This window comes from Lichenostomus cassidix, chromosome 5 (assembly GCF_008360975.1).
Source record: "Lichenostomus cassidix isolate B80296 chromosome 5, HeHo_3.0, whole genome shotgun sequence".
NCBI classification, from domain to species: domain Eukaryota; kingdom Metazoa; phylum Chordata; class Aves; order Passeriformes; family Meliphagidae; genus Lichenostomus; species Lichenostomus cassidix.
In genome coordinates, this window is record NC_139486.1 from 38,880,746 (window position 1) to 38,896,513 (window position 15,768).

Below are 15,768 nucleotides of genomic sequence, written 5' to 3' on the forward strand. Positions count from 1 at the left end.
AATTATAATTAACAATTAATTTATACGACAACATGCCCAAGCAAAAAACTGCACCAGTCTTTATAAATGGAACAGGAAAAAGGTTATTATCCTAATAACCATTTTGGGACATAATTCAGACACAACCCCCCCCAAAAAGAAACATTAGAGAAATAAACCAATCCAATGATAGAAAATATGTGCCATGAAACAATACTAATAGTTTGCTTCATTTTCAGGGTGATTTTAAATAACAAACCTGTGTCAGGAAAAAGACAACCAAGAACATGGTATCATTGGAAAAAGAAGAAAGAAAGGGACCAGAACCAGGTGGGATTATTAGCGAAAATATACTTTAACTGTTTTGAAACTGCAAAGATATTAAGAGGTTTAAAGAAGGAAAGAAAAGAAAATGAAAAAAATGGTCTCTTACCTATCAAAGTATTTTTAAAGGATTCAAATGAGCTGTTCCTTGCAAAGATGCTTCTCCACACCTCAAGTTTCCTGGAAGAGAATGACAGACTAGGTAGCTTAATTGTGTTCAGAAAGGTATGGAGCAATTGTGTTTTAAATATTTGAGATAGAATTAATGAATTTACCAGAATAAAAAACACACATAAAAATGGGCAAAATGCATTTGTGCTAAATCAAGTTCCCTTTTTCAAGTAATGTAAAGCTCACTGTGTGAACAGAAGGCAACAGACATGATACATCTTGTATGGCTTTTGGCATCATCTCACAGGACACTTTCACAGAACAACATTTAAAATACAGATAGGGGAAGGTGTGCAAGCATCTGATCGAAGGAAACCACAGTGGTCATTAGTCATTATTCATCAAAATGCAAAGGCACCTCAGATCTGTTTCAAGATCTGTCCTGAGTTCTGTTTTGTCTACTATGTTCACTGACAACTTAAACAATGCAATATTTATGCTTATAAAATCTGTGCTGAGACAACGGATAACCTCGAAACAAAGGTAAAGGAATGCAAACCCTAGGAAGGATGAGATCAGACATTCCAACCCCTATTGATAAATTGGTCAGGTTGTCCAAAACCAACAAGGAAAAATACAGTAGTGAGAAACATATTGTTCATGGGAAACAGAATGAAAATATAATAATCTGCACTGAATTTTGGACTAGACAGAAATACAGCATCTTAGGGTTGCATGGATAACAAACAACATAAACCAACAGTGCAGCACCACTACAAGAAATGTGTTTAATTCTGGAACACCTTAACAGGTGTGTCATATATGAGACAATTTGATTTCTTATATTTGCATAGTACTGAAGCCCCAGTTGCATACTGTGCCTGGTCCTGGCTGAACACCTCAGAAACATAAACACAGTTGAAGAGAAGCAAGAAAATAATAAGAACAAGAAATATATAAATCAAACCCTTTGAGAAAAAGCTGAAAGAATTAGGCATGCCTAGTCAAGAAAATAAAAGCTTCAAGCCAGATGCAGCTTTCTGATATATGCAAGAGCTAATAACATAGATGTTGATCAACCATCCTGTGTGGCTCAAGTAGAAAGCCATGAAAGAGTCAACTTGATTTGAAACAAGAAATGCTTAAAAGATTTTGTCGATCAGCATTCCAACTATGGATTTTTCAACAATGGAGCAGACTGTCTAGGGGGACTGTGGAATCTCTTCCATTGGATTTTTATAAGAGCATGGTTTGATAAGCATGTTGGTACTAGCCTTGACATGGTTAGTCTTGATACAGTACAGACAGGACTAGGTGATCTTTTGGAACCCCTTCCAAACTTAGGTTCCACAATGGATATAGCTCAGGAAATTCTATTTGGAAAGATAATTCCAAACTCTGCACTCTAAATGACCAAATTCTGTTTTACTAGTGAGCTCCACTAACTAAACAGAAAAGCCAGGAAAACAGTAAAATGTTCCCAACAGAACTCTAAGTTCAAGATAAAATCACAGGTATCAGACTACGAGAAATTCCAGTGGCCCTTTTAATTTCTAGTTATTTCTAGTTATTTCACTGGTACATTACCCACATCAGTTCCCTCTTCCATACCATCAGTGAGCTAAAGAGTTGGTAGCTTGGATTACTAGGTAAGTTAAGAGTCAGATTTTACCCCTACATAGGATAGTTGTATGTCCAACTTCACTGATAGACATGTAATGAAACAATTTCATTTTTCAAAGTGCTGAGGGATTTGCAGCTTTTACTGCTGGTTACCTAATTTGTAAATTATGGTCTCTGTGTTATATACATTAAATAAAATTTTAGCATTGATTTATATTTTATCGCTTTTTCCTTTGTTGTCTTCCCTTAAGTTCTCTAAGTACTGGCACTGCTACTGTGTAGCCAGAGGTGCTCTTAGGTGTCATAAACATTCAAATACTGTCACCATTGTCCCTTACAGTGTTTCTCAAGTTACTGTTCACTTATGCTTAATAAAACCACATGCCATCTTCTGCAGTGTTACCACAGTTGTTTTCATTTACTAAAATATAAAATTCAGGTTAGCAAGTCAGAGCTTATGTGTTACTTAATTTTCTTCACTTTTAATTAACTGCTGCTTTCTAAGTATTCCAATTGCACATTTGTTTTGGGAAACTTTATGATGATCTCATGGATGACCATTAATTCTACTTTACAGTGCAGAACAGCAAAACTAAAGATTACATTAAATTGCTACATTCAGAAGCTGAGATATAAAGAATCTTGCAAAAGGTCCTTTGTAATGCAATGACCAAAGTACAGATTCATCTAACCCCACCCCTTTTCGTGTGTGTGTCTAGAAGGTGGGACAGAAACAAACCTCCAAGGCCCCTCAGTCTTCCACTCTAGGAAGAAAGGGGAAAAAAAAAAAAAGGAAACAAAATCATAAGTAAATTGACTCTCAAAATAGGAAAAAACTCCAGATCAAACAACAGACCAAACCAAACCAAACCAAACCAAACCAAACCTTTCTTCATATTTTCTTTGAGATGGTAGCTCTTCCTGTGTTTTTTGAAAGCTGGTTCTGTTCCTTCTTTTGCTGGTGCCCTAACATCCTCTATGTAAAAATAATGCAAATAAACACCCTCTTCTATTCCTGATGAGACTCCTCCCTGCAGTGAAATGGCAATTATCCAGGCCTTGCACGACATCTGCATTGCAAAGGTAGCCTGTAGCCTACCCTTAGGAATTGCACAGCTTAATACCCTGACTCTGGCACAGAAAAGAAAAGAAAGGAAAATGTTCTCTTAGAAGCCAGACAAAATAGAATTCAGTTAGAAGACAGAAGCCTAGCCACCTTTATTCCCCAAATACATACAAATGGATAAGCAGCAAGTTGTGTCTCCTAAACTAATTTTTGACTCCACAGAGAAGCATATTCTAAAGAACTGAAGACCTGTGTTTTTCTTTGACTTCCAGCTATTAATGTAGTTTGCCATCAACAGTCTTTGTACTCAGATAAAGAGTTTGTGGTAAAAATCAATCACACAATCATAAAGAAAGGTGACCTTATATCTCAGCATGTGGAATATCTTTGATGGGCTCAGTTTTCCATTCTTAAAAAACCTAGAATACATGAATTGGGCCTGTAAAGAAACAAGTAGTCATGGGAATAGTTGTGAAAGACATTAACATTTCTTTCTCTCAGCTCACACATCTTTCTTGTTTGCAGAAGCCCTGCCACTATGGAGATGTAAAAATGTAGACAGACCGATAAAGAGTTTTCTTTTTTGAAGATGATTCACTTCTAATACTCTATTGGCATGATGAGTTTGGCAAGTGCTGCCAACACAAACAAGATACAACCCTTGAGTGTTTCTGATAAGATGTCAGCCATCTGCTTTCCTATCGGGTGGCTGAATCAGAGATACCTCTTAACACCTCTCCCTCTGTCATACTAGCTCTTGATAGATGTGAATGAGGGAACAAATTAATTGCTCCTTACTAGCATTGGGTGAGACCTGAATAAAAGCACAGGTGGGAGCAAGATCCAGACTTGTACACGCCCTCCACATGAGTCACCCACACATATACACACACATCCAACCTCCCTCCCAGTCACATGTACTTGTGTCCATATCATCACAACTTTAGGACTTTAGGAACTTAAAACATTAACATGATATTAGCATTCTAAGAGTTTAAGGTAATCTGGGTTTGTGTCTTGCATTTCCATTTGTGCTTCATTTTAGGTCTGCAGGGTTGTTGGAAACTCTATCAGAGACTTGAGTGAGCAAAACCCAACACTTTTAATGCACAGGGAAGATCATGTCACAGAGACTGCAGGTTTCTCTTGTTTCTGTTTCACTTAACTTAAAACACACTGAGTATGTTTAATAAATATCAGACATGGACTCTAGCCGTAGAATTTGAGAGAAACTCTGATCCACATCTAAACTTTACATATTCAAGGAACACTTCTTCCTTCACTAACACAGTGTAAAATTTAAATTTAGAAACTTAAGGATATTTTCTTAATATCTAATGTTATTATCAGATTCAGAATGGTCAATCCATTTTGCTGTGGTATAGAAACTAGAAGGATAAAGTTAATAAATCAAAAGAAAAAATTTAAAACATTCCTCAGATAAAACTTAATTAGGTCTTATTTTTCTACTATATTCTGAAAAATGTTCCATGTTTCCTCTAATCTGTTTAGAATTAATTGCCATAATCATTTACTGTTTCAGTCTCACTTGGCTTATACTCTCTCTTGGTAAGTGATTTGATTCTCCTCCTAAGTACTCCAACCATTGTGTCATTGTCCAGTCTCTATCTTCTCTTCTACTGATTCCATAAAGGTGTTACTCTTGAAAATACCTTATGTATTATGTACCAGAAAGGAAAATAGCAGACATTCATAACTATGTCCTCTTATATTATAGAGTGAAACACCAGGATACTGACGTGTGCTTATGATGGAAAAAGTTTCTACTGCAACTCCTGTACAGCAGCAGGGTTCCATGGTGCTCTTTTCCAAAACCCTTTTGTGTAGCTAACAGATAGAATTAAGATTGTTTTGTAAGAATTCCACTATTTTAATGAAACTGTGATCTCCTCTTTTTTTTTGTTTTGTTGGTTTTTTTCCCTTGACTCCATCATCTGTTTTTCCATGCAGATCTTATAAGACATAATATTTTCAGAGTACTTTGCATGTGATAAATCTCTGTTCTGCACACAGAAAGCTATGTGCCTCTCCCATTAGAGGTGGCCACTACAGCCATCACAATTACTGCTTCACTTTATCCCCAGACACAACAGCTCACTCCCACTTAGATTTGCCTGCTCTCTTGCATGTGCACAGAGCTGTTTACTTACTATAATTTTCTCACACAAACACCTTGTCTAATGGATAACAGAGTCTGGCAGCTTATGTTTGTGAGGAACATTCGATAAGTAGAAACAAAGAATGAAAATTGCTGGCCTTTTTGGGTTACCCCCCAGGATGAGCTAAACCTTGGCTGTCAGAAATACTTCCCATGCCAGAATTTCATCGTGTTATTTATTTTTACCAGGCATTTTAAACTTTTTTTTGCTTGGCATGAGAGATCCTGCAAACTCTGCCAGAAATGGCTGTTTTTCTTCTCTGCATCATTAGTGGGGCGGCATTCCAATAGAGAAGGGTCACTCATTTGGTACTTAAGTACTTTTAAAGATGTTGTCCTTTCCTTCCTGATGAGATAATGGGAACAAAAACTGGAGGAGGGTCTTTCAATAGTTTGCTCTTACAAAAAAACCAACTTTGCTTGCTAACACTAAGCTCAAAATCAACCACAATTTGGACCATGCATTTAATACATGCCAGGAATCTATTATACAGCTTACAGCTACCCTTGATTTTAAAATGAAGATGTGGCCTTCACAAGCCACAGAGTACGTCATACTATGATTCCCTTTTCTCATAAGCCCAGAATTCAAAAGTACTCCTATGACTGAGGAGTAGAAGAGTATTTCAAGGGCTTTTCCCCCCAACAACTTGTATTTTAATCTTGGAGCTTGTTTAGACCTAAATCATCAGGTGAACATAAAGTTCATCAATATAGAGAGAACTCAAATCAGATCAGACCTCTATTTACTTTTTTCCCGTCCAGCAGTTCAAGACAGAAAATAAAATCTTAGCAATACAGATTAAGATGCAATTAAACTAGTAAATGAAGAAGAAATTATGATGGCATAATGTTCACAGCACAGTTTCCTGTATGCTTATGACATCTTACTAGTTAAGTATATTCTTGACTTAAGACTTCCAGGGACAATTACTGGTGTCACAGTTGAGCTCTGTAATGGTACAAATTCTGGCTACTTAAGAGAGCTGCTTCTGTTATCATGTTCTATTACTATCTGGAAAACACATAGTTGTTTCCAGAATTCATCTCGTGGTAGATGTTAGGAGTGAGAAACTTTGTGAATTTTATTTCTCTAAAGATCTTAGAGAACAGTGTAAGTTCGAGCTGTCTAGGTTTTGCCTGAAGAGGTAAACCAGTATTAATACTGCGTTATTTGGGAAAAATAATTCATTTACTTATGCTAAACCACTGGGCTATAGGTGAAACACATAAACAGTTCATTCAGTTCGAGAAGACTCGGGAGAAGCATTAGAAGTACTGGATCTTTTTCTGTAAATGATTCCTGAGGAACCAGCAATATAAAAACATGGATTTCATCCCATAATTTCATTGTGATTTTGGCTGACCTTTTTATTTAAAATAATCTTATTTTTAGTGCATGTGTTTAGAGAGTTTGGTCATAATTCATATAAATAATTACTAAATAAAAAATTTAATGAGATGTTTTAATGGCTTTGCAACTGACTCATAAATGAATCATCCAGCTTCAGTGCCATTGATTTTTTAAATTACTTACACATTACAAGATTTTCAATAATTTACATAAATAATAGCATGTGAAGCTCTTATTCTCCGTTTCTTCAGATCTCTCCTCAAAATTCATCTCTGCTATGGTGCCCAAAATAATAGATTATCAATAAAGATTGACAGTGGTTCACACCAATGTTTCTCTCCTTGCAGAATAATTTGGTTTTTGCGTGTCTTTCTGTCATCACACCTGCAATTTTATTAATTATTATGTACAAGGAAAAGCTCATCTGGAAAATATGTGGGAAGCCTCAAAAAATACAAAGCACTTCCAATCTCAAAAAAGCTGAGTTCTGCACAAGCCAGGCTCTTAGCTAACTTTTAAAAAATAGTATAAAGCTTTGGATGCTCAAAGGATGAACAAGAAAGGCTAGAGACACTTTCTTAGTGTTTCTGTGAAATTGTCTTATACTGATTTCATAGTCAGATGGAACAATACTGAAGACTGTCCACAGCCTAGTTCTTTGTACATTGTAGATGTAATACTTAAAGCAACAGCACTTGAAGAAAAAAAAGTTTGTTTCCTCCAACACATCTAACAGGCTGTATTGTAACTACTTTAGTAATAATTGTTAAAATTCTAAGCAAATGAAACATTTCATTCCAAGAAAAGTAATAAAAGCCAGACAAAATGATTCAGTCTGTTTAAAACAAGGCATTTCTTCTGGAATTTTTTGCTTGATATCTAGTCCTGTTTATTATTCTATATAATACTCTCTCTGAAAGAGGAGCTGTTTCTCAGGAGAACTTTGTCTAATAAAAATAAAATATTTCAGTTCAAAATTGATAGTATAATTTAGGAAGATGAACATAAAACCAGAAAAAAGTAAGCTCAGCAATTAAAATAGTGGGGGCAAAATATGTGGTTCTGGAGAAAACCAGAAATCTGATTTTCACTAAGTTTCTGAGAAACACTTACAAAACTTACACAGAAAGCAGTTTTTCAGTCCATGCATCTTAACATAATAAAGACATTTTATTTAATGACATAATTTAAATTACACCACTGGCTATTTTCAAACTTGTGGTCAAACGGACTCTTATATAACTAAGTTAGTCCAGTTAATGAAATGTATGATTTCTGAAATTCTACTTAAACCACATTTCAAAGTGAATTAAGCTAAATCAAATCAAGGTCACATTAACTCTGAAAGAGGCTGCACACAAAATGTACCAATGTAATCCAAATGATCCTCCTTGAAGGACTTATTTGGACACACAAATGTCCCTGGTTAACAAAATGCAGCAATTTTAGTTTAAGTTAGAAAGCACCACCATGACTCCCAGGTAGACGGTAACAGTGGCTTGTTCTAAAGTGAGATCTGTGCCTCTGATAATCTACCAAGGGGCTGTGACAAGGAAAAATAAATTTTTTCACCATCATTCTTCCAGCTGGGCCCAAAAGAACATTAAACCCTTGTTAGATGTGCCCCTCTGGGGGCAGCTATTAAACCTGCAGATGGTTTCCAGTGACCCAGAAAAGTCTTCTCAATTTTTTAAAATGCACTAGTCTAGGGTTCTAAAATCAAGATAGTAAAACAAACTTAATACCTATGGCCCTGCTGGCAGCATTTCTCCCTTTTCAGATCATGAGAGTGAGGAAACAGGTGAGTGCTGCTGATCTGTTATATCACCTAATCCTGGCTCTGGCAAGTCCAGAGAGAAATAATAGCAAACAGGGAAGTCTATAAGTGGCTCCAGAAATGACATCTTGCTTTTATAAAATTTTCTTCAAGTTGTTAACAGTCAGGTGCCACTAATACTGAAATTTAGCATTGCTAAAACCACTAATGGGATAAGCATCCAAGAGGTTTCCCTTAGCTGGTCTGAAGGAAATAACAAAGTCTAACCCATAGAGACCAAAGACTAACAAGTGAAAAAAGAAAAGAAAAACAAAAAAAAAACCCCACAAAGGAAAAACTAGAGAGATGTCAGAATGCAGTATTCAGAATTGGATTTTAAAGGCTTCTTGTAAATCAGTGCTCCAGACACTGATCAAGGCTAAATTCTGGTTTACAGAAAAGGCTTAAACAACAAAAAGGAAACAGTGCACAACCTGTGGAAGGCTCCTACCAGCTCAGCTCACCAGCATTATGGAAGAGGTTTCTAAACACCAGTGACACTGCCTGGATGATGCTAAAAGACTGCCTGTGAAAACAGAGATCTTGATGCTAGCTTTGAAAGTGCAGGAATTGTGCTCTTGAACCTAATGATCACAAGACAACTACCAAGCTCTGTTTCTCCTCTCCAACAGTGGCCTAAAACCAGATACCTGCCAGAAATGCCAGAAATGCCAGAAAAGTGCCAGAAATGCTGAAGCAAGCAGTTATACGATAGACATAATGTCAGGAAAAATATTTTCCAAAACCCCATTACTCAGATAATTGGCTTCATCATGAAGTAGGGTATCTGATGTTCCTACAGATGTCTTTTTTTCCCTCTGCTTATGTGTGTAACAATATAATTCTGTGTTTTCTCATTCTGCTTGAATATATCTACTGCCTTCCAAAATTCTGCTGAATTCCTGGCCTCAAAAATATCTTGTATCAATGTATTCCACGATCTAATTGTATCTATCATTGAAAAATATCCCATCTTTAAATTAATAGCCTATAACAAAATTTACACAGTGCAAAATTGAACAAACCAGAATTTTGAATGAGTTTCATTGTAGCACAAATAACTTTAAATAATATCATTTCATATGTTATGTTTGTCCTCTTCAAGGCAATCTTACATTTTTCCAATCATTCTACATGCTGCAATGTCTCATTGTCCGCTTTCTAGATTCTTCTCTCTGCTCATCTCTGAAATATTTATATCTAAGCCATATCCTCTTAAAGACAGAACAAAAGACAGGAGTGGTCCAGGCAATCTTATATGGGATATTAACAGTTAAGAGTTAAGTTATAACATTCTGTTTGCCCTTTTTTAAAAGTGGCCATCGTTTAAATATAGATTGAAGTTGAGTTGCCAATAGTCACCCTCAGCCTTTTCCTCTGGTGGAATAAAGGCAGATCATATGCATGTAGAAGTGGTTAATTTAATTTCTGTTCTTTTGCACTTGTCAATAAAAACATAGACAACACTTGAAGTATTTTGTCTTTTTTTTTTTTTTTTTGCCTCCCATAATTACATACTGGCCTGGTATTTTTCTAATGGTGATGCAAGAAACTGCAAAGTAATTTTGGAATTTTAGTCCCACTGGCTTCTGGGAAAGAGGAGCCCAGCAGGCTTGCTTCCAGCCATATGAAGAGCTCTGCCTCTCCTACATGCCTGGTACAATGGCCATTCCCAGACAAGCTCCCTGGCAAGAACAGAAAGAACCCTGAGACTCAAGATTTTCTGCTCATTTCTACTCGAAACTACAGAAGGGACAATTCCTGATGCTTCTGAAAGGAATAAGGGAGTGTCTTTACAGATGAATGACTAGTAAAGATAAGACCTAAGTCTGCTGGTAAGATAACTTTGATACTGAGAGATAGAAGAAACAATGGGTAGGATTTCAATAGGAATTTCCCTAATTAGATTTACCCAAAACTGTGTTAATGAACTACAGGAACAGAGACACAGGAAGAACAAAAAGGGAATGTGTATGGGGGTTGTCTGTATTAGGGGGGGATGTATATTAATTAGGCGTTCTGGGAAGTCTGTACCTCTTGAGTACCTCAGCCAATGGGGGAAGGGAGAGGGAACTGCGGCCGGGAAATTAGGATAAAAGAGGCTGTGTCCTCTAGCAATTTGAGAGAGACCCCATGGGAAATGCCCATGACCTCTCTCTTTATTCACGAATAAAGTTACGGGACTCCTCTGTCTCCTTTTTGGACATAAAAAGGAGCAGTTTTGTGGATTAATTTCTGGTGTTTGTGGATTAATTTTCCTGACGCTCCCCATACCTCCCTCTCCTGAGCACAAGCGTTGCAAAAATTCCCGCTCTGGAACGGTATGGACAGAAGGACACAACTTTAAAGGATCTTCTTGGTCACACTTCCAGTCCTTGCTCTCTGAGACAAAGCTGCTACACAGCATCCTTCAATAACTTCATTAACCCGAGGAAGTACTCACAGCACCAAACCTGGCGGAGTTCAAGCAGCATCTGAACAATGCTCTCAGGCACATGGTGGAATTCTTGGGGTGTCCTGCACAGGGCCAGGAGCTGGATTCGATGATTCTGATGGTTCCCTTCCAACTCAGCATATTCTATGATTTTAATCTGATTCACCTTCAAATTAAGGTACTTCCCCCACAGCTGGAGTCCTAAATAACCCCTAGCAGTAGACACCTTCTGGTTTCTAACCTAAATCTAACCAGAATTACTTTTACACGTGCCTCTCCTCCTCGTTTTGGCTCCTCAGCCTGACTCGCTCTGAGGTGTCCCTCGGCCCACCGCGCCCTCAGCACAGCCCCTTCCTCAGGGCCCTCAGGCTCCTCGCACAGAGCCTTCCCGCGGGGTCCCTCCGAGCTCCCAGCCTTGCCCCAGCCCCTGAGGGCGCGGCCGGCCCGGGCTGGCGGGCGGCGGGGGCGGCTTTGGGTGCGGAACTGTGGCGGCGAGGGGCGTGTTCCCAGCCGGGGCGAGCGGCCGGGCGGCGCCGGGAGCGTCGGGCGCCTTGGAAACGGGCGGAAGCCGGGAAGGAGCGGCGGCAGGAGGATGCTGAGCCCCGAGCGGCTCTCGCTGCCCGGGCCCGAGTACCTGGGTGAGGAGCGAGGCGGCGGGGCGGGGAAGCTTCCCGAGGATTCTGTCCCCGTGGTGTGCTGCGGCCCGGCATGGGGAGGGCTCGGCGGGCTGGGGTGGCTGCGGCCCGACCTGGCCCGTCCTTCCCGGGGACTGCGGCGAGCGGCCCCAGGCTAGGCCGGGCTGAGAGGGGTGTCCCTCACGGAGAGGCGGCTCCCTGTCCCCCCTTGTTTGGGGAGCGGGCAGCACCGGGGAGTAACAGACGGGGGCTGTAGGACGCTGAGCTGGGAGGGCTGCAGAGTCCTCTCGGGCACAGGGAGCATCCCTCCGGTGCGCAGAGCTGCGGTCTCCTCCGCTGTCCCCTTTCGCGATGTGAGTAGTGGCAAGCGGCGTCCAGCCTTCCTGTGATAGACTTCACCCATTACCAACCTGTTTTGCTCACAGATCTATGTGAGCGTCCTTCTTTTGTGCTCGTTTCCCAACATACAGGAAGGAGTGCTGTTCGTATGGGAGATGCTTTGAATGTCAGCTTTTGTTCTGAAATAAGGCAGCATTGGTAATGTTTCCCACGTAAAATGAAAATCTTTTGACCTGTGAAGCAGCTACTCCTTTGAAGCCTACATCCTTTTAAGCTGGCTGTAATGACTTGATGTTCCAGGAAGCTAAGGAGCAAAGTGATTCGGTGTTAATGTGTCAAATAAAAATAATTAGGATGGAATAAAGTCAATATGACTTCATTTAATTGTTGAAGAGGAGATGAATTACAAGTAGTAAGCATTTGGATTGTGTTCAGGAGAGTGTTTGTGAAGGGAAACTCTTCAGCCATTACTTCCTAGGCCCAAGAGGCTGTTTGGTAATAACTCTTATTAAGCTATACATAATTTTCTGTGGTTTTCTTATACAAAGGAAGGTCAGAAATTGAACTGATTGGTTTGTGCTGCTTGTTCCATCATGATTTTCCATTTCTGTAAGTCAAAATGGAACAAGGGTATAGAAACACTGCTGTAAGTAGAAAACCTGTCTTGCAGGGGAGACTAGACTAGAAGAGTTTCGTTTAGCCTAGCAGCAATGTCAAAGAAGAGGGGTCCCACTGGCTTTCAAAGCATATCATAGCACTAAAGGGAGATTAACCATTTAAGCAAAGGAGTGATCTAAGTTGTCTTAGAGTAGAATCTAATTGTGCTGTTGCTGCTAGTCTGCTGTTAGGGTGCTTTGTGCATACCTGCAAAACTGCAATTGTATTCTGTGTCAAGGAAACTCAAGACAGAAATAGGTTTGTTTACTGCTCTATTCAGGGTGATTCTCATGGGACTCACTTCGCTGAAGTACTTATTGCTGAATTCAGTTGTGGAGCTTTGAGTGTTTGAGAGCACCATGGCAGTGCCATGTAGACATTGCCCTTTGGGTTTGTGCTATTCTGTCACACTACCTCAGCATTTTCAACCCACACTTAGTAGAGAAGTTCAGAACTTTTCCAGAGTTGCTCTAGGTTGAAACCTGCAAAATTTCTTTTTCCTAATGAGTCAACTTGGTTTTAGGTTCTTGTAATTGTTTTTAATTAAATAGGCACTTTCAACTGTGTGAAACCCATCAGTAAGGATTGAATGACTCAAAACAATCTAGGAAGCAAACTAAAAATACTTAAAGAATAAGTGAGTTTTCTGTTGCACATCTGAAGGTAGGACATTAGACTTCTTAGATGTACAAGATTGTTAGGTGCAAGCAGCTTTACTAGCCACTTAAGAGAGCCTCATTTTACCTCTCTTCAACATGCTGATTTAGAATTCCCTTCTCATTTTGTACAACTTTCTAAATTATTCTGACATTGGGGTCAGAAAGGACACACGTGTGACCATGTTGGGTTGCGGAATAACTTGTATAAGAGTCTGTTCTGTTCATCACTTAGTATGACCTCCTGTTTAGATTGCAGTATCTGTTGTCTGTTAGAGAGGGGAAGTATATTCTTATTAGCTGTAAATGTTACCAAAACCAATATTTCCATCTTCATGAGACTTTGTAACTTACCAAACTGCTTACAGATCTTAAGAAATTTCGTGTATATTAGTAGTAGGAAAGTGGTTAAAAAACAAAACAGAACAACCCCCAAACCCCCCTCCTCCCACCTCAAAGAAACACACCTCCCCACATGTTTTCCTAAGTTTCTTTTCCATTTCCTACATTGGCATTCTGCAATTACCATTATTTGGATTTGTTCTATTGTGCCACTTGAAGTCTTGTTAATACAGTTGTCTGAAGTGGGGTTGTAAGGAACTGTGATGAATTTCACTTTCTATAATTTCATTCTGAGGTTGTGTTGCCCTAGATTGCCACATAGGGCGTTCTCTGAGTCTCACACATCAGATGACCCTGCCTTTTCTGAGCTGGAATGGGTAACTACCCCAAAACTCTTCTTTCCCCCTCCCCTTTTTCATTATCAAAACCAGGCCAACACATAAATTGAGCAGCTAAAATAACATAATGTGCTACCTGCTTCATTATTTCCCCCTCACCCCCCACTTTTTTTTTTCTCTATTTGAGATTATTCTTCTACATCCAGTTAGAATGCTGAGGGAAATAGAAGCAGTTGTGAGTTAAAATGGAAATGAACAGGGAGAGAATTAAGTATTCACTTAAGATGAAAGATAATTGCAAAGCTTTGGTATGCCAAAGTTCCATGAAAATATGAATCAGGACAACATGTCTCATGCCACGATGAGACAGTAGGTAGAAGAAAAGAGATGACCATTACTTAGTGAATAGGGTTGGAGGTGAGGTCTGTAGAGTTGGCAGAAAGGCTACAGTGAAGATGGTGTTACAAGGGGGGCATTATGAGCAGTACTTTCACTGAATAAACAACATATATTGTTTGGATATAGTGATGATAATGTGTTTCTCATTTGATGGATGAGACTGGAACTACAGTAGGCAAAATAAGACATATTTGAGACACTTTTTCATGCCTTCCTCATTATGGTTTAATAACTGGTGATTGCTCAGTTATTTATAGCAGGCAGTGGAGCACTTAGTGTATTGTTCTGCTCATGCAGCTGTCTCTGAAGCTTCATATTGTATTACTTCCCCACTCCCCTTTCCTGTTATGGAGAAAAAGCAGTAGAGCATTGCAAATTTCCAAACTTCTATTTTTCTCTGTGTTCTGCCATCTACTACCCAACTCCATGATGTTGTTACTTGTCTTTGCCAATATAAGGCATGTAAGAATGCAAACAGTCTGCTAGGGAAGTGCCATATCAGTAAAGTAAGGGCCTATTGAGTGCCAGAAACACGACTGTGCTTCCTCATCTCTCTCGAGCTTCATGATTAAAAAGAACATACATGCTTTTACAAAACCAAGTAGCTCCCAACAGCGAACTTCAGTTGTGTGGAGACTTTGCTGATGCCCAAGGCTTACTCTTCTTCTGAACAGTCTTAAGAAATATTGATCTGGAAAGCCCAAGTACAATAATTTTCTTTTACAGCATAATCAATGCATAGGGTACACTGTTATCCAGACATCCCAGCTGACACTGATTCTCCTCTTAGTATCAATATTAGGTGAACTTCTGTGAAACACTGTGGCTGAAAGGGCTCATGGTCTAGAAAAAGATAAAATAATGCTTTTTAAAAAATTTTATTTCTAGCTCTGTTGCACAGATAGGAGAACTGTAGTGCAGAAGATTAATATAATGCGTAAGAGTTTGCTTGTAGAAATGTTAGTTAAATTTCAATCTTCTTAGACTCAGTCTAGTACTTTGTCCAAAAGATGGAGGTTTTACTTCCAGATTTGCTGTTGTACCACAGGACTTCCACCTTAACTTGAAAGGTACAGGTGAAATCTGATCCTGATCTAGGTAGGGCTCCAGAACTGGAGAATACAGTCCTTCCACATATGTCCCTCTGAGTATGAATAGGTAGGGAACCATTAGGCTACTTAATGCCTTATAACAAACTGGAATGACAATTACTTCCACAATGTTAATAATTACACTGCATAATTTTAGATTAAAACAAAAACCCCCCTAAGCCCCCAATGCAACAAGAAAAAAAAAAGGTAGCGCAATGATTTGCTTTGGTGGGGTAGGTGGTTTCTAGCAGCTGTGTGGCACCTTGCAGAAGGCAGGCTGCTGGAAGGACTTGCATGATTAAGTCAGTCTGTGTGCACTAATACACCCATTGTTTGAAACAAATTCTCAGCTACGGTCAAGATTAAACTATAAATGGAAACATTTCTTAAATTTTTTGTTGAAAGTGGTTTTGCAACTGTGAACA

General features: G+C 39.1%; 1 protein-coding gene across 1 annotated transcript in view; it reads left to right on the forward strand.

Annotated features, from left to right (window-relative positions):
* The first annotated feature begins 11,361 nt into the window (after positions 1-11,361).
* Positions 11,362-15,768, forward strand: part of CSTPP1 (centriolar satellite-associated tubulin polyglutamylase complex regulator 1) — an 82,141-nt gene continuing 77,734 nt past the window's right edge. The window contains exon 1 of the mRNA XM_085062534.1: positions 11,362-11,524. Coding sequence (XP_084918660.1) covers positions 11,479-11,524 — 46 coding nt within the window. The 5' untranslated portion in view covers positions 11,362-11,478. The remainder of the gene's footprint in view (positions 11,525-15,768) is intronic.